This window comes from Tachypleus tridentatus, chromosome 1 (genome assembly GCF_004210375.1).
Source record: "Tachypleus tridentatus isolate NWPU-2018 chromosome 1, ASM421037v1, whole genome shotgun sequence".
NCBI classification, from domain to species: domain Eukaryota; kingdom Metazoa; phylum Arthropoda; class Merostomata; order Xiphosura; family Limulidae; genus Tachypleus; species Tachypleus tridentatus.
The window spans coordinates 27,445,603-27,468,363 of record NC_134825.1 but is presented as its reverse complement, the minus strand read 5'-3'; the positions used below and the strand labels follow the sequence as shown (position 1 = coordinate 27,468,363).

The window sequence follows — 22,761 nt, the reverse complement described above, 5'->3', positions numbered from 1 at the left end:
GGAAAAAGGGTTCAAAAGACAGATTCTGACTTATGAATTGTATAGAAGTACACGTTATACAAAATATGTGAGAAACGAAGGACTGGGATGTATCATAAAGTTGTTCATAATAATCCAAAACAATTCCGTAAATCAGGCGAATAAAGATGTCTACTCTAGTAGAGTGCCGTTATTTTCATCCTTAATGACTTATTACGAACTAAGCTTGTTTACATAACCTATGTAAAGCCCGTGTGTGTCACGTCATGTCATTTTTGACTTATCGAAATAGAATGTTTTATTTGTTTGTTTTTGAATTTCGCGAAAAGCTACTCGGCGGTTATCTGCGCTAGCTGCCCCTAAATTAGCAGTGTAAGACTAGAGGGAAGGCAGCTGCTAAGCATCACCATCCACCGCCAACTCTTAGGCTACTCTTTTACTGACGAATAGTGGGATTAACCGTAAAATTATAACGCCCCGACGACTGAAAGGGCGAGCATGTTTAGTGTGACGGGGATTCGAACTTACGACTCTCGAATTACGAGTCGAGTGCCTTAACCACGAGGCCATGTCGGGCCTGAAATAGGGGGAGTCATAAATGCCAAAACTCGTTAATTAAAATAGAATAGTTTGCCCATTACGATTTTAGTGACGAGGTGCGAAGGTGCCATGAAACCTTATAAATGTAGTTAGTTTTGGTACAATAAGCTTGAAATAAAGACAAAGGGTGGAATCACTTAACCTAAGTGCATAAATTTTGTCATGGAAATAAAAATATCAATTCAGTTTTAAATTTAAATCATTTCTGAATTAAAATGTTATTCTGTTATATCACCAATAAAACATAACAAACTTCTTTAATCAATGGAGAATCTAAACCAGGAAATCAACAAATATTCTTTTAGTTCTGTTGTCTGCTCATTTCATTTTATATTTTCAGTACATGGACAAACAACAATATTTGATTATACTTTTGTATCTAACGTTTTTATATATTAGAAGTTTTTAATCAAACTGATTCACTGATTTTCACCAATAATTCTAGTATAAATACGCCACAAATTTATTTAATGAATTACACTATGTAACAAAATATTTACTTTTTCTTGTTCCTGGGCAGAAAGCGTTATTTCCCAATTGCTTATGCCTAAAGTAAATGGAAAAAGACCTGTTTTTCTCTTCAAACTTTGCTTTTGTGACCTGGAAGCGTATAACGAAAACATAATGGGAGACTATATTTGAAAGCAGATACGTGAAAGTGATTTACATTACAGTCGCAAGTCTCGAAAAACTACTCACTTCTAAACATTTTTTTTTCATTTTTGTATAACTTAAGGATAAATACGTGTAAATCCTGATTCATATGTTGTTTTATTCAGACCTTATGTAAATGAAAATGTGCAAATTTGCCCGTTTTTACTTAGAAAATAGATTAATTTCTAAATTTCATTATCCAGGTCACAAAAGCAAAGTTTAAAGGGAATAATGACCATTTTCTGTACTTTTACAACATGAGCAATTAAGAGATAACTCATACTCTTAAGGAACAAAATTTGTGTTACATAGTGTAATTAATAGGTTGATTATATATCAACATACTTATTGTGAATGGTTGAAAATAATTTGAGAGATAAGCAGATAGGGGAAATATACATGTATATTAATCTTTAAAACTATGAAGACCCGAAATGATTGCTGTTCTTCTTAGTTTTGAACTGCGTGTAAAGTTACATGAGGTTTAGTTATCCCTAATTTTTAAATGATAGACAAGAGGAAAGACGGCTAGCCAACATCACCCAACGCCTAATCTTGAGCTATTCTTTTCCCATGAGTCGTAAAATTTAACCTCACGGTTGACAAGGTAAGAATATTTGGTGGACAGGACTCAAACCTATGTTCCTCAGGTTGCATGTCTAGTGCCATCGCCATGAATCCGTGCTAGATCGTATCTTATTGTTTCAACAACAAAACAGTGACTTAACCCTTAATTATTTGTTAATACTTATATGTTTTTTGGCTTGTCTCAAATTTAATTTACAAGATTTCATTTAAATTAATGAACCATAAAAATAATAATTTTTCCTAATATAATAGTGAACGTATAATTTTTATAACTTTTAATGGATAGTTTTGTTCCTGTAATGACCCTGTTATTCAAAGAAAAATAATTCTTAAGGTTGATTTACACTACAAAAAGCAGGCTGTTGTTCGTTTTAAAAATAGCTAAGTTGATGTTATAATATTAACAATTAATATTACTAATATTTAACGGTATGATAACAGTATTTCAGTATAACAGTAGTCATAATTAATCAAAAACTATTGGTGTTCTTATGTAATAAACAAAATTGTTTTATTTTGTGTTCATCTACGAAAAACAAGAAAAAAATTGATACTAAAATACAATTTGACATTGGAAAAAAAGGAAATTAGTGCTCAACCTGAATCCAAACATTAATCGAGTTATTCGAAACATTTAAAATATTCATTTACATAAAGCCTTAAAACAATTCAAGCATCATTATTTATGTGATACTGTGAAAAAATTATTCTTCCCGATAAAATTTGAGTCCAACAATACCACTAGAGAATCATTAGTTTATTATTGTGAAGTGATTACTCCTCACGAGAAAATTTAGGTCTAACAATACTACTAGAGAATCATTAGTTTATTTCGAATCAAGTTTATTTGTTTCTGAATTTTGCACAAAGTTGCACGAGGGCTATCTGAGCATTTTTAATGATTAAAAGTATCACTTCCATTTCAAGAATGCTTTTAAAAATACATATTCATTTTTAAACAGTCACCCATACTAAAGTTCTGTAGTTTAAAATTATAAAGACAAACAAACGAGATTCAGGGTATTTATTCATACAAACACACATATAAAATAAATACGGTTTGATAAACGGCAACTCGTCTTTAGTAAAAACAGCACTGCAGACAAAAAACCAAACCCTGTCAAATTCACCTGCGTTGTTATTTGATATCTATGTACTGATTTAGCAAACCTAAACACCAAACTAATATTGACATAAGGAGTTCCTTATGGTCACAATCAGTTTCAAAGATGATGAAATTAGTGCAGTATTTGAACTATACTTTAACCATTAAAACATTTTGCATATATATGTCATTAGAAAAATTTCATTACCAAACACTTGATTATGATCTTAAATGTCTAAGATTTGTTTCTAGATGGCGCTGAACAACAATCGACGAATCTACAGTGTAAGTGTATGAATATATCTCAGAACAGTTGGTATAATACTCATACCAGCCGTTCTGAGATACATTTTTATTTCAAGTGTGTTTTTCGTCATCAAGAATGAAGTATAAGCGGTTTCCGGATGCATTCTTCCTTAACTCAAATGCAAAAACTGAAGTCTATGGTTTGTCACAATCTGGAAAGAATAAAATAAACGTATTAATTTTAGTTTTTATTTGTTAACAACGTACATGATCAACATATCGTACAAATTCAGGATTATATCATCAGGATTTACTTACGCTTGCAATAAATTTTGAAAATGAACTAATTAGCTGAATATCACCCAACACATGAAGGGAGCTACAGGTGTCAAATTAAAAACAAAATAACAGAAAGAGAATATATATTTTATAACGATATACAACAAATTATTTGCAGAAATACCGGATTTCGTGTTCCATTTGAGACTGAGGGCTTATAATATTAAAATTATAGATTCAATTAAACATTTTAGTTGCTTATCACAAATAATTCATTGGGCAGCTTTGCAGCTAAACAAACAAGCAAACCTATTTCAGATCCTTTCTGAGGGTATAAATTAAAATTTATAATAATATTAAATTACAAAAAAATTAAATAAGATATTGCCATTTTCTCAACTTCAAGGTATATTTTTTGTTAACTACAAACATTTCCTGTACTGTGCTATTTAACTAAAATACTTACAGCAAACTTCACATCTGTCTTCATCACTGTTATCTGCACAACCATCTTGGCCACTACAGAGAATAGCTGTAGACCGACAATGACCATTGTTACATTGGAAAACCCCACTAGGACAAGTATCAGCTGTGGATTAAAAGATTCGAATACGCCTTACTTTTATATTTTTAGAAACCTTTAAATTACCAAGAAATATTGTTTATCTTCAGTGAAACACAACATCCGGATAAATGTTGCAGCTGGTTTCCAAATGTGTTACAGCTTGTATTTAAAAATGTTCATCCAAGTTTCAAAAGCTACTGTAACTTGTTACTGGGGTCCAATATACAATAAAGGTATTTAATCATATCAGTATGTTATTATCACTTGTAAGAGGAAGATTTCTCTAACTTAAAGGACTATCTAATAGCTTTCTAAACACAATGAAGAAAATCGAATAGAATAATGTATGTATATATATATTAGTGAAAATGAATACATTTTAATGAAGTTAAATAAACAAAATCACAGAGAAAGACTGCGTTAAAAACAACAAATCCAAACCTCTGACTAATTATATTAGTTTATTATAACTTAAAAAACAAGTCGAAACACAAAACGTTGCACTAATTAAAGAGAACCCAGAGTACATTTTATAATCCTACATTATAGCCTGCACCCTGGGATCTCTCAACTAGTGCAGCGTTTTTTGTTTAATAACCTGAAAAACCTATGACACATTTTATAATCCCACATTATTGCTTGTACCCTGGGATCTTTTCAATTAGTACAGCGTTTTTTGTTTAATACCTCCAAAATCTAGGATACATTTTATAATCCCGCTATGCATATATAAAATTTCTTATGTATAGTGATACACGTTATTTTTAGGTTTTATGGGGTTTTCCGTGGTGGCTGTAGCATTGACAGTTGGAATATTTCTAGTGGTACGAAAGTTGGGGGTTTTTAATTGGGATATTGTGAAAATATGTCTGTAGAGAATGTTCTATATTTTGCTTATAAATAGAATGCCTTAAAAATAATATGAGATTGGACGTAATAGTGATTTACAGTTTCTCCGTTTTATTTTAATGTTCAGAAATGTAACGTCTTGAAACAATAATCTGAGACTGGATATACTAGCGATTCACAGTTTTTCGTCCTGTATAAGAAGCTGCATACAGTTGTAACAAAACCATTCCGATGATGTGTTATTTTTTGACAAAGATATTTCACTAAGACAGAAGCTGACCGATGACGCTAAAGTAGTATGGGCTTTTAACGTAGTCTAAAGGGTAGAAGGTACTCAGAGAAACTGACGTTAATAATGCTGCAATTAATAGCCTTCAGAATATTGTTAAATGATAGTATTGGTTGTAAGTCGTTAAGCAACAAATAGTGATGTAAATAAGGTATTGTGTTAAATTGTTGAAACCAACAAATTTGTCGGGCTATACATTATTGTTTGAACTTTTCTTAATATTCTAGATGTAGATGAAATATATATAAATAGGCTTTCAAGAGTGCTACTTTAATATGTATATATATGTATATGTACATCTACTGTACTGGTATTCATGAAAATCTCGTATTAGTAAAGGTATGGAATGCTTATAATTGAGAATACTCAAAATAAATAAAGTTGTATTAACTCAATCATGTTAACATAAACAAAAACACTAGAATAAAGCTGATCAATCAAATATCAAAATAATTGCATCTTATTCCACATATCCTTACCTATACTTTTTGTTAATAAGATGAGTGGTTTTCCATGAATTTGATTAACTCATTTCGTATCTTATATCTTAAGCAGTCTCCAAAGTCTCTGTTATATTCTTTAATAAATATTTGTTTTTAGAAATTCACGTTCCTAACTTCTGCACGACCTCTGGTGAAACCAAAAACTGACAATTGACCACGAAGTTGCGCCTTGATTTATTTTTTTCTCCTTACTTTAATAACCTGCTAAACCCGATCAGAGTACTCAAGACAATGACTTTCAACCCGTCTCATTCTATGCGTAAGCACTTGGTTCTTAGAAGCTTTTGTTGAAGTTACTTAACATGGATGAAAACTACTGAAAAACTAGTGTACAGTTAAAGGCAAAATTCCTCAGCTTATTAACTTAAAATTGGATTTCTGGCCAGTAAAAATTCGTAGGTGTGGCTGAAACGTGTATTTCTTTTATTTTTAATACCAGATCAACTTGTTATCCACAAATAAATATATCTCTTAGTCTAAACCCTCTCCCTAACTTGTCTGAATAAAAAACGTTTACCTCGACAATGTTTGACTTATTTCGATACATAAACATTTTACTGTTTATTTCAACCTTATTACGACGAACATTTCAACTCCACACCATTATCATTTGATTTAATGTGTTGCGAGTCAAAGTGTAAAAACAGAAAAACACATGAAGTAATTTCTAATTACTTTTAATCATTTAGCATGAGGCCTACTACGTTTACATAGCTGTCAGAAATCACCATTGTAGTTAACCTGGGAGTAAAACCTGAAATATATTAATGTTTTATGTATCCGTGGTCATTTATGTTCAGACATTTCTAAGCATTCTGTACACAGACAAATAAATAAGAGAGCTATAATATAAAATAAAATAGTATGTTTATTTGGTATATGTGTTGAGACCAATAGAAAAAAAAACCCGCAAAACTCTGTGTTTAAATAGAAATACTGAATTGCGAGACCAGCTATGTTTTTTTTCCTTTTTGTTTCGTCAGTAAATGTGTTTACTGATAAACAATTATTAAACTTACCGTGTGCACACAATTGTGGGTTTTCGTCACTTTCATCCTCACAGTCTCTAATAACGTTACAAAAAACATATTCAGGTAGACACCGACCGTTGTCACACTGGAAAGTTCTGTGGCCACACGACCCATCTGCATTTAGAGAAAAGGAATTATATTAGTACAATATCCTTGTATCTCGGCCCGGCATGGCCAGGTGGGTTAAGGCGTTCGACTCTTAATCCGAGGGTCGCAGGTTCGAATCCCCGTCACACCAAACATACTCGCCCTTTCAGCCTTGCGAACGTTATAATGTGAAGGTCAATTCCACTATTTGTTGGTAAAAAGAGTAGCCCAAGAGTTGGCGGTGGGTGATGATGACTAGCTGCCTTCCCTCTAGTCTTACACTGCTAAATTAGGGACGGCTATCACAGATAGCCCTCGTGTAGCTTTGTGCGAAATTCAAAACAAGCAGAACGATACAATTCAGCCACAATATTATATTATGGATCGTAAACAAGCGTGCTAAACACTTCTATCACTTATATTCTAGATTTTAAACAAGCGTGGTTTCTGCCCAGCATGACCAAGCGTGTTAAGGCGTGCGACTGGTAATCTGAGGGTCGCGGGTTCGCATCCCCGTCGCGCCAAACATGATCGCCCTCCCAGCCGTGGGGGCGTTATAATGTGACGGTCAATCCCATTATTCGTTGGTAAAAGAGTATCCTAAGAGTTGGCGATGGGTGGTGATGACTAGCTGCCTTCTCTCTAGTCTTACACTGCTAAATTAGGGACGGCTAGCATAGATAGCCCTCGAGTAGCTTTGTGCGAAATTCAAAAAACAAACAAGCGTGGTAAACACTTCAAACACATTTATTTTTGATTTTAAATAAACATGCTTAACAATCCAGCCACGCATATAATAGAATTACCCCATTATATTCATTACAACACTTTTTGTGTTCTAAAACTACATATGATGAAACAACCATATTGTTACCTTGAACACTTGAACGACTTGTATGCTGTAAGAACATATGTTATTATCATCGACACTTCGATCATTTCTATTGTGGAAACGCCAATTTTAAATAAATACCACATTCTATACATTCAGCACAATAAACTTGCAATGGTTACCCATGTGTTACAAGTTCCTCATCATCTCGTTATGCACGCCTAACACAGTAACAATGTATTACACGTATCCTCATCAATCCATTACGCTTGTTTAATGCAGTTCTGTGTGTCATACGCGTCATATCGTTTCGTTGTGGTCGTCTAATTAGTATAGTTATTTTACATGCAATTGGCTTCACGCATATACTATTTTCATCCTGCTAATGTAAGATATATTTACCATGCGAAACTAACACTCGTTAACAGTCGTTACTACAAGTTAAAGTATACATTATTTATTATCATACGTACCTTTGTTGCAGTCAACTTCGTCACTACCATCTTGACATTCCTGAACACCATTGCAGAGAACAGATCTGGATAAACAAGCCCCGTTATCACACTGGAAGGCCTCTTTTGGGCATTCTGTGATCATGAGAAGAACAATGGTATAATTTTAGCAGCATGTTATGAAACTATAAATGTTGCTTGGTGAATACGTTTTAGCATTCTTACATATCAGTATTTTGAGGCGTATAAGTTATATTAGAAAAGAAAAAAAAAAAGTAGTAAAGGGCCGAATTTTTACCCTGGTGATTTTGCAGGTTAAACATTTATATATTTTTATTTGATAATAATAAAATAAAACTCTTAGACTAACATTTGTTCTGTAAAACGTAGAGAAGGTGCAAATTCTATTCAGTTATTTAGACTTTAAGCCAAAATTCATTATTGTAATAAGAACTTCAGTTCTAGAAACAGTTTTTGCACTAAGAAAATATTGTCAGTTTTAGTTATTCACAACACAGGATTTTAGTTTTTGAAACATCGCATTTATCTTAAAATGTCACTTTAGTAATGCATGCGTTCCTGTTCAGTGCAAGGTGCCGCCAGTCAAGAGCATGCTCAGAAATTTAACCTTTACCCCCATTGTTAAGAACACACATATACATATATAAACTATATCAATGCACACATACATCATATGCATAGAAATTAACAGCATACATTCGCCATAGAATCTGTATGTATTGGGTTATTGGGGCTGCTTGTTCCCCCTTGTGCATACTCCTGATGCTAGTCCTCTACATATTGAGTGCATAAGTTCATCTGTGTTTACCGAATCTCTTTTGTTGTTTATATATTTTACAACAGTTATATTTTTTTTTGTACAAGTTCAATTTGTTTACTGTCTCGTGTATATCAGGGATGATATGTATTCTTATGTATTTTTAAGACCATTATTTCTCGTCCTCTGTAGTTTTCTTTGTGTACTAAACTTGATAGTATCAGTCAGTAAACAAAAGCTTAAATCTCTTGGTGGTGTTTCATCAAAGACAAAACCGGTCCCTGTGTTAATAAAATAACGTATTCGGTTCATGTACATATGCAAATCAATTTCAACGGATGCTCGTAATAATGTCTTTTATCCTAATCCGCTTTCAAGAAGTCATTGGCCTGACACAACGCAGTTAAAGCTCCAGTGGAATTTTCGCGAAATTATCGCCTTGACTATATTTATATATATCAATTGTGTGCATTCACTTAAATATGAATATATTTTTCTGCGACTGGTGAATGGATTCTAAAGACGCACGTACTTTTATAAGCCTATAATTCTTGCATTTTATCTTCTTAATAATACAAGTTATCGATCATTAAAAAACGTTAATCTAGGTAATTATTTCTAAGCCTGGTTGTCCATCTATCTATACAGAGAGATTCGTGTGAAAAGCTGGCTCAGCCGAATTCGATGAGAATAAAACCAACGCATCTGGAGTTCCAAAGAGTCTAGTTTAAGTAAATAAGCAACTGATAGAACGGTTTGAGCTTGGCAACCATTACACTTTTTTTCCTACGTGAAGCCATCACCAGACGAAAGCGATTTAAACGTGTCAAGCAATATGGGGTTAATTTTTGATTCCTTGTACCGAAAGAACCTAAATCGTCAATACCTCATAAGCATGTAGTCCTGCCAACCCAACAAAATCTTCACAATAAAACCAGTTTTTTTTCTGCATCTATTTCTACTTACTTCTTTTCCATTATTTAAGTTATTATTCTCAGTGAATCAATTGCAAATATGTAGGATTACCATGTTCATGGTTTCGATAATTGTGGTGGGCATAGCACAAATAGCCCACCGCCTACTTCTATGCTCAACACACACAAAAAAATTATGATTCTGTCTTGGTGAAATACTTTCAAACAAATGAAAAGAGTTTCTTAGTTCCAAATGAGGTTGTTCACAGTCAGGTTTCAAGACCTGTAAGGAAATAAAGACGAAATGAAATTGTGAGATGTATATTCAATAACATTTAATCGTAGAAATAAGATAAAAGGGCGGGAGGTCATACACTTTTTTCTTTTACGAAGCGGATTATACTTTTTATGAGAACTAGCATTGACGTATCTATAGTTGAGTTAGATTGTTTTATTAGTTTAACTCGCACTTTTGTCTGAGTTTTTAAATAGTTAAATGTTTTTTAGCAAAATTTTAACAGATTTTAAATTTAGTAGAATGCACTTATAAACTTATTTTGGTTTGAGATTATATTCTGAGGACATAAAAGTTTACCGAGTGATGGTGAATAACATATATATATATTATTGTTTTAATAGTGTAATTTTGAAAAAATATAATTTGCTTTAGTACAAATAAATTAGAATACACACCTTTGTGTAAAGTGGCAACGTTATTTTCAGTGACGTATAGTTATTTTTCCGGTGTAAATAAGTCCAAATGTTCAATGGGTAATTCTTTAGGAAAACAAGCTCCCGACAAGCAAAGCGATATATATATGTGGGCTTGCAACGAGAGAAACTGGTTTTCGATACCCGTGGTGGGCAGAGCACAGGTAATTCATTGTGTAGCTTTGTGCTTAACGTCAAATAAATCCAAAATACAAAAACAGTGTTATTAATCATAGGAGAAGAACTTTTGTTTTTAATATATTAAAACTCGAAGAGGACAGGTATCGCTGACGTCATTTTTTCTTATTTGCAGTTTTTGTCAAACTCTCAAAAATTCTCGAGCAAATCCTACTACCACGAGATTTTACATTACCGATAGCGATGTTATATTTTGTCACAACACGTCATATGATAGTTGTTAAATTCTCAAATTTCCTAATGGTAGAGACGACATCTTCTCTTGCACACGAGAGTCATGAAAATTATAGACAGCAAACGATTAATTATTATTATTATGTATCACAATCTTTAAAATGTTTGTTGTTGTTGTTTTTGTCCTTACAGTAGATTTAAATGCAGATAAACTCTGCTTAAGATCCAAACTAAGTTATTACTGTGACCGTTGTTCTAGAAATGGTAATACCAGCATTTTCTTATCCACAACGTTCTTCAGAACTTTAGGGTTAATCCTAAAGCTTAGAATCTCACTAATATAAAGCAGTTTATTTGTTTGCGCAAAGTTGAATACTAGTTACTATCTTTTATGCACAGTTAGAAAGTACATTAACGAAACTCCATTAAAATGTCTCTAGAACAAAACTGCTAAATTGAAAATAAAGTCCTGAAGAAAGTTAGTTTAGACTTACTTCAAATAATGTATCTATTATGCACCAAAGTGTCCAAGAACAATAATCTAGATTCTCATTCATTCTAAACTATAATATTAATGTTCAACTGCTTGTTAAAAACATTTTAAATAAGAGTTCTTAAAAACTTGTTCTTGTTTGGTTTTAAGATAAGGAGAGAGTGACTGCAATGATTACTGGTAAAAACGTTTCGGGTGTGGATGCAATATGTGCATCAGGTACAATAGAGAGCACTAAGTGTTTTTTTCTCCGTTGTATGTTACCGCTACTTGTTATTCTATTGAGCGCAAGAAAAGATCGCTACTGATGTGAGTGCTTTCTAAAAGTTATCATTTTTATAAGAACGGTCAAAAAATAGATATTAATTCAAAATCAAATCAATTTATTCGACAAGGTACAATAAAATCAGTCATGTATGCTATACCAACAGAAAAAAGGAAACAGATATATAAATCGAACAATAACAAATATATACTCAAACATTTCTCTTTTTATGAATTTTTTCCTTTCATACTTTTATTTTCAACATATTTCTATGAATCATTCGATAGAGCATGCCTCGTTTTTTCGGAACATTTCCTAACGAAAAGAAGTTGTCACTTTTTGTTATTAAACATAAAGCTACAGAAGAAGCTATCTGTGTTCTTCCACCACGTGTAACGAAATCTTGTTTCTAGCATACAAGTCCGCACCAATATTGCTGTGCTACTGAAATGAACAAAAAGAAGCGCGTTTCTTTTACGCAATAACGTTTTCTCAGATTGACCATTCAGTCCACATGAACAGTAATGTATCGATGTCGATATCAATAGAAGATTTTAGAAACTTTAAAACACGATTAGTTTTCCTGTAATATACACTGGAACAGAATCATTTTGATATATGTGTGTGTGTGTTTTTTATTAACAGTTCAGGGCCTCCTAGTGGCAAAGCAGTATGTCTGGTGGGCAACACACAGGTACCCCATTGTGTAGCTTTGTGCTTAAATACAAAACAAACAAACAATTCAGGAGATATAGAATGTGACAGGTACACATTTAACTATTATATTTATATATAGATGTGCAACCCATGACATTCTTTAACAATGTAGGTATATATTGATAATGTTCTGAACAAATTATCTTTCTTCCCATTATTATTCTTGTTACCATTTCTCTAAATAATCTAAAGGTTAATTGTCTTACGTTTTGAAGCTGAAATAGACGTAAAGTATATATAGTTTTGTTCATAATGCGTGAGACAATTTGAGTCTGGTGATGGAATGTGTTTTTGTGTATACTGACTGATATCTTCTAAGAGTAGGAAAAGCACACAAGAAATCATGATACAACTAAGATAGCTCGGTTCTTTATGGCAAACCTACTAAAGTTATCAATCACCGCCAACATATTTAAATTGACAACCAGAGGAAAGGCAACTTGTTGGCAGTACTCACCGTCAACTCTTCGGCTACATTCTACCAATTTATAATGATATTTAACGTCACATTATAAGGTATCCACGGCAGAAAGGGCGAGCACGATATGCGCCGAGTTTCTAACACTCGACACACGTATTGTGAGTCGAGCTTCATAACCACCAGGGTGTCACTTCTGGTAGAAAATTAATGTATAAAATTAAAATAATTTTAAATTATGAGTCAAGTAATAAATGTTAGTAATAGATATATACTTTCCGATGCATTTTATTTCCACATGAGTACACGTTACAGTAACTCCAGCATTGTTAACGGTATGAAAAGGTGTCCAGAATTTTTTACTAGCTAAGATTATATTGAAATTTAAACGCTATGTTCTAAACGAATTAGAGCATCCAGAGCTTTCCCTACTTTGTTTTAGCCTAAAAATTACAACGTTTAGAGATTTTACTGCTATTGGTTTGTTTAATTTAAATTCCGTGCAAAGCTATATGGAGGATATCTGCGCTAGATTTCTCTAATTTAGCAGTGTAAGATTAGAGGGAAGGCAGCTATTCATTACCATCCACCGCTAACTTTTGGGCTACTCTTTTAATGACGAAAAGTGGAATTGACCTTAACGTTATCACGTCCCCACGGGTGAAAGGACGAGAATGTTAATCGAGCTCCCTAACCACCTGGCCATTTCTGCTGTTGATTTTCTCCTTAAGATTTACAACGTACGGAAATTTTCCTTTTTGCCTTTAAAAGATAAATGAAGAGCTACAACGAAGCCTCAAAGTGAATGAGAAAGTCATGATAAAGTAGCAGCTCACAATCCCACATGTGGAACTTGGCAAATAAGAAAGCATCCTTAGAGTAAGAGGATAATTTTGTGTTATATGATTGGAATATCACTTGCTGGTTGGATTTTGGGTACTTTGCGATTGATGAATTAACACAATAAAACCTGAATATCACTAAGTGATCAATCAGGGTTGGGTGCAAGTAAAACGCAAGGTTTTCTCATGTTTTGTCACCTATTTTTTGTATTCCTTCATTATTTTTATCTGTAAAGTTTAAACATTATTATTTTTTTAGGCATATTTATTTACACTTCCACTTAAGCCTAATTATTGTCTTCTTCATAGAATTCGTTTATCTCAGTTTATTTTCCATTTCTTGTACTATAAAAATGTGATATTTCGTAGTCATTTTTTATAACTTACTTATGTTTCTGGTTTTATTGTTAACAAATTAAAAAAAAATAATTTCCTAAACTCTACTTTAAGTATGGTCTTAGAATTATTGTAGTGATAAGATACATATACCACTACTGTGGCTAAAGTTAAACGTGGCTTTCTAGCGTTAAAAACATTATAAGTAACAATAAAACGTTTCCTGAGTTTGTTAACAGGCTAATCGTAGCTGTTGTAATAATCCTCCATGTTAGACATATTTGACACATCTAACTTCTTATGTGGGTTAAAATTTGATTTTGTTATGTCACGATTAAATAAAGCATAAAAATTGTGAATTTTCATATTATTAAAAAAGATAAACCGATCTCTGTTAGTGGCATTACTTACTAATCACATGTCACTAACAGAAATAGGTTTAACTTTAATAATCTGCAAATGTTTGTTTCTTTTCTCGTAATAGTATTTTCTGTTACCTGTTGTTTAATCATAAAACTGGGAGTCGATGATACAGAAGTTAAAAGCTGTTTGGGTCATTCCAGTATCCGACAAACAACATAAAGCTCGAACATTGTTTTTCAACGATAATTTTGTGTTATAATTTTCGAAGAATACAAATGTTGAATTAATTTGTTCTCCAGTTGGAGGGATGATCTTAATTTGAAAATGACTTATTCTTTTCTCTTTTTTGCTTCAAGATTTTGGTGAAAGTCCATTGTTTCTTGCAAGTGGTTTATCTATAGAAGATCTAATCAGTACACACTAGAATAACTTACGAAAACCGTATTATATGTCCAAGGGCTTCCCATTGACGTTGAAACAGTGATAGGACGAATCAATCAAAAGTAGACAAGAAAACAGAAGAACTGATACGAGTAAGACACTTTATTATTGTTCTACTAATTACTTTCATTGTCTTAGTTCTTTCAATAATCAACAAACCTGAAAATAATTAATCAAATCTTAGCCATAGATAGTCATGAAAAATAGCTAAAGAACGTTTATTATTGTATGTAGTAAGTACACAGTACATTCTAGATATCATAACACGTTGAAAACTATTATTAAAGTGTAAATGAAGGTAAAAATGAAATAACTTTCAGTAAAAGTAACCTTACTTTCGGGAGCCTTTTCAACAAAACAAAGATAAGATTTTGTAAGTCTCATCGAAGTTTAAGGCATAAGATAGGACTCTATTCTTATATATCAAAAATTGGTCTGTCAGATTTACTCTTCTTGTTAGCTGCCATCAAAACATGAAAATTTCTGTAAGAGTGACTCCCGATTGAAGGGTTAGAAATAATCTTACTGCTCATATAAATCGCTTAAATAAAATCTGTCAGTCCGTTAATCTAATGTTATGCTAGTGTGAACGGACGCAGCTGGAAACTTGTTCAACTTAACTACATAGCACGAGTTTTCTACTACTTGTATATTATAATAGTGAAAACGTGTAATTCATGACTTACGCTTTGGGTTGCAATTGTCTTCATCGCTTCCATCAGGACAGTTATTTAGTCCATCACAAACAAAATACCACGAGATACATTGTCCACTTGTACATTGGAAGGTGTCGTTAAGGCAACCTAGAAGAAATCAAATAACAATTATATTGTTAATTCTGAAGCACATATAATTTACCCTTAAGTTAATCCTATCCTTAAATCATCGCAACTGACAAGTTTAAGTGTCAACATAACTTATTCTATGAACAGACTTAATACGTTCTAGTTTACAAGTATGTTTTCCATTCATTGTGCTTCTAGTCCTAAACACATGAACAACAGTAGTTATTAAGCATACATTTTAATCTAATTTTTCCAAAGTGCATACTTAAACTAATCTGGTTTTCAAGTTTACTTTTATGTAATTTTCTTTTTTTAGTCCTAAACATACGTACTTCCGTAGTTAACAAGTATAAACTATCTTACGTGCTTAACATAAATGCTATGATGCAGATTCATTGCTTTGTTTTTTAGCGTGTACTAACCACCTAAAGTAATCCGGTCCGCAAAGGTCTGCAATGTTAATAAGGTAAATGTTTAGTTATAATTTTTCTATGAACAAACTTTTCATGTTCTTATTCACAAGACTATTCCTATATATAGTCATTCTAGGTTGGTGTTGCTGTCTTACATCATAGTGTAATTTTTTATTTTACGTTTTTGCTACATTTGCTGTTGTATACAACAATATACTTCTAGTTTGCATAGATAATGTCTTTACTTGTTGTGTTCATATGATATAATATTTTACATGATTTCAATTGGAATATTTCTACCACTACACGACTTCTAATCATGGATTATCACAAACAAATCCAATGGACCTTTCTTGATTGACTAAAGTATCTTAAAAACAGTCATAAACTATGTCAAAGAAGGTGTAATTTGAAATATGGATTATTAATAATAATATGAAGTTCGAAAAAATTGTTTGTTAGTAAAATATAGCGTAAGAAAGCTGTGTTGTAAATCAACACAAATTTTGTGTTACTTCCAAACGATGCAAATTGTGTTCGCAAAACACAGTTATAAGGAACTATAACTCATTGGATTATTGTTAGTAAAATATAGCGTAAGAAAGCTGTGTTGTAAATCAACACAAATTTTGTGTTACTTCCAAACGATGCAAATTATGTTCGCAAAACACAGTTATAAGGAACTATAACTCATTGGATTATTGTAGCGATATAAACACATACGTTCTTGTCTTTTGTTTAACAATACAAATAAAGTGCAGTTTTCATTTCAAAAGTGTGTTTATTTAAACACATTTTCATGTTGTGAAGTCACATTTTTATGGTGAGTCTTGGTTTGAGTCGTTAATGAGAAGCACGTGGTGAAAACAAGTAGATCATTCGAGGAGTTAATACATAAAGCATTGCTTTGGTGTACTTTTAGTGGTTTAACTGTTAGTGTACTATCATTATTATGTACATATAAACTGCATAAGATTCCATACAAATATTGTGTATTAGTCAACATATTTGTTTTTGTGTTGTTTTAAACTTAAATATTATTGTTTCTAACTTGTAAAGCAGTCATTCAAACATCAGACTTATATTCCAAGGAGCCCCCCAGTTTCTGTCGTCATTCATTTTGAAAACAGTATTGTAAAATTTCAGCAGACTGACCAATAGCCATTGTTTAGCATTTCAACTGTGTGGTAAAAAGACCTCCGCTAGTACAGCGGTATGTCTCCGGATTTACAATGCTAAAAGCAGGCGTTCGATTCCCCTTGGTGGGCTCAGCAGATAGCTATATGTGGCTTTGCTATAAGAAAACACACTTTGGTAAAAAATATCATGTTATGAATATTCCAAGTATTTCTTGTTTTTTTTTTTTATGGTACTTAAAACAGAAAATACTACTCTCACTTGAAAGGCGGGAACGCAGTTAAATTGTAAGGACGCCCTAATGATATCACTCAGTTAATCAATTACTCACGCAGATCGATCATACATGTATGTTAATGTTGTATAAATATATTCATACGTGTGTGTGTTTCCAAGAAATGACATTTTCTGTCACGTAAAAATGTGTGAAAGAACGATTTTTCACAGCTTCTGTTTAAACAAAAACACGCTGTGGGTAAGACAAGTTTAGCAAAACGAACTTGAAAATATTATATTTATCTGTGGAAACAACACATCGTTCAAATGCTTATTGTGTATTATATTAAACAATATAACTACGGAGACAAAAAGAATGGAAAGTATTTAGGTTATGTGGTGTCAATACCGGTTTAATATATTTACCTGTGAATTCTGCGTTACACCTGGAAGACTTTGAAACACACTCACAAACGCCTTTGATGCAGGCACTGTGAGGATCTCTTGTTCGACACTGACCACTAGAATCACATGGTTTACCAAGCGAAACTTTATGATATGGAGCCTTCTTTGTTGTGATAACTTCGTCCATCTTGTTTTCAAAAATGTGTTCTTCTGAAAGTTATAAATTGTCACCAAATGAAAACAAACACAATACGAAACATAACAACACAAGACATTTAAATTACACAGAGTGAGATTTACTATAAAAAAATGACTGTTTTTCAGTTATCTTTAGCTGGTTAACCCACAAGCAGTAACTGTCCTAAACTCGACGTAATTTAAAACCATCAAGCTTTACCCGACCAAAAATAAGCATAGACAGATATAAAGCTCGCAATGAATGCCTAATCTTAATAATAACAAAAACAAACAGAGACCATTACAACTATGCCAGTAGTGTAATTTGCGTTTTGAATGTTGGAGGCTGCAATGTGTTTCGTAGCTGCCTCAAGTTCATCCTTTTATAAATTAATTACGTTCTGTTCTAATACATAAGGAATCAAAACCTGATCGACAAATACTCATTTACAGTGGGTTTTTACACATACGTTCAATGAATTGTAGTTCAGTCGTAAACTACGCTGGTTGTTGGTTGACCTTTATCAGAAATTCCCAAAACGTAATTTATGAGTGACTTCTATAACATTTCTGCTAACGTTAAACAGATTTAAGTTAAGATAATTTTCATGATAATCCAAGCTGTTAAATATAACATAATTCATTACATTTACGAATTTTGGGGAGTTTCAGATCACAATACTAAAAATTACTGACTTGTGACCCGAAACTATGTTGAGCAATTAACATCCTTATGTGTTATTGCCTTTAGGAACCAAAAACCCTCTAACAACGAGGGTCCTAAATATCTCTGTCAATGTGGTTTTAAAAGCTTTTTTTTTTTTAATTTGCCTGTTGCTCGTTTGTAATGTTATTTTTGTCGTTGTTGGTTTTAGAAAATTCGCTATTGGATGTTATAAAATAAATGACTGGTAAGAGAGACTGAAAAACAAAATGGAGTCCGACGAGGATAACTACAAGAGCTATTCTACAAAACTGTGATTCGGGTCACGAGCAATGTAGCTAGATATGTTTTTTGTAAAATGACCGTACAGTTTGTTTTGTTTTTCTCAGCTGTATCTATAAACACTTAAAATGTTTTACAAAAGACTAACCAGCTACTGACAACTGTATCTATAAACACTTGACATGTCTTATGATATCATAACTGGCTATTGACAGTTGTGTCTATGAACAAAATAATAACTAATTACTACTAATTGTATCAAAAAACACTTGACATGTTTTTTTTCAGGATCATAACTAGCTGTTTCAAGACATACAGGTCGTATGCAAACGATTTGAAATATAGTATGTTTTAAACTGGTTAATATTGTCATTTTAATACTTGTATTGTGTGTTACAAGAAGCCTAGAGGTATATCTCTGTTTTATGCAGCTCTTTTTAAAACTATGCAAGTGACAAAAATTAATTTGGTTGATTTAGTTTAGTTTTAAATTTAATGGGTCCAATTTTAGGACATTCCTAAGTATTTTGTAACAAAATGAGAACATAGGAAGGAAACAGACATAAATTTTAACATACTCTTATTTTAATTATACTTCTGATCTGTGAATGTACTTTAAAAAATACAAAGAAATTCTTAAGATCACATGAACGCAAATCGTGAAAACAAAGGAAAAGATAATAAGCACATTAGGTTGTAATACATCTGATATTTATCAATAGATTTATATGTATAATTAGATATATGGCTCGGCATGGCCAGGTGGTTAGGGCGCTTGACTCATCATAACTTGAAGGTCGTCGATTCGAATCGTCTTTACACCAAATATGCTACCCCTTTCAGCCGTGTGGGCGCTATAATGTCACAACCAATACCATTATTCTTTGGTAAACGAGTAGCCCAAGAGTGGGTGGTGGGTGTTGATGACTAGCTGTCTTCCTTCTAGTCTTACACTACTAAATTAGAAACGACTAGCGCAGATAGCCCTAGTGTAGCTTTGCGCAAAATTAAACAAAAAACGTGCTAGTCATAAGTGCATTTAGTATGATGTTAAAATTAACAAGTTCGCTGTTGACGGTTCACTGTTATTCTACAACAGTTGGCAGCATGTGTGTCTGTAATTTAGCAAACAAATAATTATTAAACGTTAAGAAATGTGGCTAAGTGACGTAATCTCTGCAGTTTCAAAATTCATTATCCTGTGTGGAATTTTATATTAATGTTTTGTTTAAACTGCTTTTAATTATTTAGTTTTTTTTTACTCTTCTAAATTTTCGAATATGTGCTAATAACGTGACGTCTTTTATTTTCACATTTTTTTATTTAACTTTTTTTTTAAGGTGGAACTGATTATTTTCTAATTTAAACTGTATTTTCTTATTATTTTACTTTGAATAGAAATTAAAACAAGTTATAATTTATTGTAAAGTATTATGAATGTGAATTTTTTTCATGAATTAATATTTTTTATGAATGAATTACCAGGTAAACATCGATGATCGTTCTTTGCCAGGTAACCATTCAGACATTCACACTTTCCGTATATCCGTGGAATAATGTAATTACAAAAGCTATATTTGCTCACCAGATGGCATTGCTCGTCGTTCACGCAGAATTCGCCAATTTTAGCACCTGTTCAAATGTAAAAGTTATTTTTTTATGTGAACATTTAGAAATGTTTAAAAACACGTCATAATGAACTTGTAAAGATAACTTTTATAATAGCAAGTCCGTTAAATTAAATGTTAGTTGTTTTTTTTAATAAATGAAATTGCATCTAGATATATCGTATCATACAATTTATTCGTTTTTGGAATAAATAGATCATACATTATTTTTATCTAAAACCAGTGAACGAAACTGAGCTAAACGAAACGAAATATCGCTGGTGTATGATTTAACTTAATGAATGAAACCGAATATAATTGAATATTTAAAATATCTTACGAGCTCAGTATGCATAGATAAAATTCTGAAATTGTAAATTCAAACTCAAACAAATAAGTATTAATAATATCAATCGAGAAATACTGAGAAACAAGAACATTAATAAGTGCACACGTGAAGTTAATTTGGATTTTTATACTTCCAGCAAACTAGTGCTTTATTTGAGAAGTTAATGGGTTACATTTATAATGAATAAGTGTACGAAAATACCAGATCTTTAAAAATTAAACGATTCCATTTTTGCTTTTTTACACATTAAAATAGTGACACAATTAGAAAAAACGTAAATAAAATTATAGGCTAAATGCGATTTGTATCAGCATTATTATTAACAAAAGATAATGGTTTGAACTATGACTCAACTTAAGGTTAGTGTATCACGACCGTAACTAGAAAGTTGAAACCTACCTGGCAGACACTTGTCTGCCCTCATTGGTATAAAATTAGGCAAACAACGACACTCGCCATTGTAGCACTGACTGTTTGAAACTTTCATACTACATTGTTCATTCATCGTACATCCAAAACCAAGAAGGGAAGCTGGAAAAATAGAATAAAGATAGTTCTGTATACACTAAAATTAATATTATTGAAACAAATAATATAATTCATTTTACAATATTAAGATCAATTTCTATAAACACATTGAGACGTAGTAATATTATCAACAATTTTTTATCGTACGAACTAACAGAGTGCTTACCTGTTAATAGAACAGCAACAAAAAACGAAGTAATTTAAAACATGAAAAAAAGTAGAATTACTTTTCAGTTACATTATAAAACAGTTTTTTTCATTAACGTGTATATTGTCTCCTTAAAAACAGTTTTTAAAAAATTAAAACACTTAATGGAAAGAAATGGCTAACACTTGCCTGTATTAAATTGATCACATACGGATTAAAAAATTTAATGAAATACATGAAGTCCTTGCATACAGTTTTAACGTGGAAGTAGCTATAGTTTTGTGGTAAAAATTTAATAAAATACATGAAGTTCTTGTATACAGTTTTGAGATATAAGTAGCTGTAGTTTTGTTGTAAACATTTAGTGAAATACATTAAGTACTTGTATACAGTTTTAACATGGAAGTAGATATAGTTTTGTAGTAAACATTTAATGAAATACATGGAATCCTTGTATACAGTTTTAACATGGAAGTAGCTATAGTTTTGTGGCTATATAATAGCATCGTAAACACGACATTTTACGTATACTGAATACCCATCGGCCAGTATATTAAGATATCCATGTGGTACACATTAAATCACAGTTTACCGTAACAATACAGTGTACTTGGCATAGCAGAGATAAAGGCAGCCAAAGAGTCTTCTTCGAATATATCCAATTTGTTTGAGTTTACTGTTTTGATTTGAGTCAGAGATATCATAGATTTGTTTTGTCGAGTTGGACATTTAAATGGAACCTAAAGATGTTGTATTTGATTGAGAACTGCTGAATGCGTTGGACAAGAAAGGTGACCCAAGTCCTCATTACAATTAACTCCATAACTAAACATTAATCCATTAAAATTAATACATTTAATTTAATAATGTATATTCACCTAAAATCATTAGAATGCATTGATTTACCAACTGGGTACACTCTCTGTTGAACCAGTTTTGTGCAGTATGAGAGCAATGGAAACAGCTCTACAGCGTATAAAACACACACTCGAACAAACATTCCTCACATCATTAAACAGTCTCCAGAAAATAACAAAAATAACACTGTACGAACATCGCAAATAAAGTTTGGTGTCGGATCTAGTTTTCATTCCTTGTGATTCAGCAATAAGTCAGCAGACTTATGACGCTAAATATTGGGTTTCGATACCAATGGTTCGCAATGAACGGATAGCCCCCATTCTGTGACACCACAATAACAAACTCACCAGCACAAATAAGAAATTTTGTTAATATAATTCCCCTGTGTATTTCGTAACTTGAGTTCTTACATTTAATGTATTCTGTGATTTTTTCTTAAAATACTTTTGAGCTAATAATACGATAATGTACGTAAGTGGC

At 32.1% G+C, this 22,761-nt stretch overlaps 1 protein-coding gene across 1 annotated transcript in view; it reads right to left on the bottom strand.

Moving 5' to 3' along the window:
- Positions 1-2,372: 2,372 nt before the first annotated feature.
- The window catches only part of LOC143245158 (uncharacterized), a 37,407-nt gene continuing 17,018 nt past the window's right edge, over positions 2,373-22,761 (bottom strand). Inside the window, exons 4-11 of the mRNA XM_076491200.1 lie at positions 21,144-21,275; positions 20,271-20,420; positions 17,687-17,875; positions 15,396-15,512; positions 8,081-8,194; positions 6,677-6,802; positions 3,918-4,040; positions 2,373-3,384 (exon numbers count right to left, since the gene is read on the bottom strand). Of these exons, the coding sequence (XP_076347315.1) occupies positions 3,368-3,384; positions 3,918-4,040; positions 6,677-6,802; positions 8,081-8,194; positions 15,396-15,512; positions 17,687-17,875; positions 20,271-20,420; positions 21,144-21,275 (968 nt within the window). The 3' untranslated portion in view covers positions 2,373-3,367. The remainder of the gene's footprint in view (positions 3,385-3,917; positions 4,041-6,676; positions 6,803-8,080; positions 8,195-15,395; positions 15,513-17,686; positions 17,876-20,270; positions 20,421-21,143; positions 21,276-22,761) is intronic.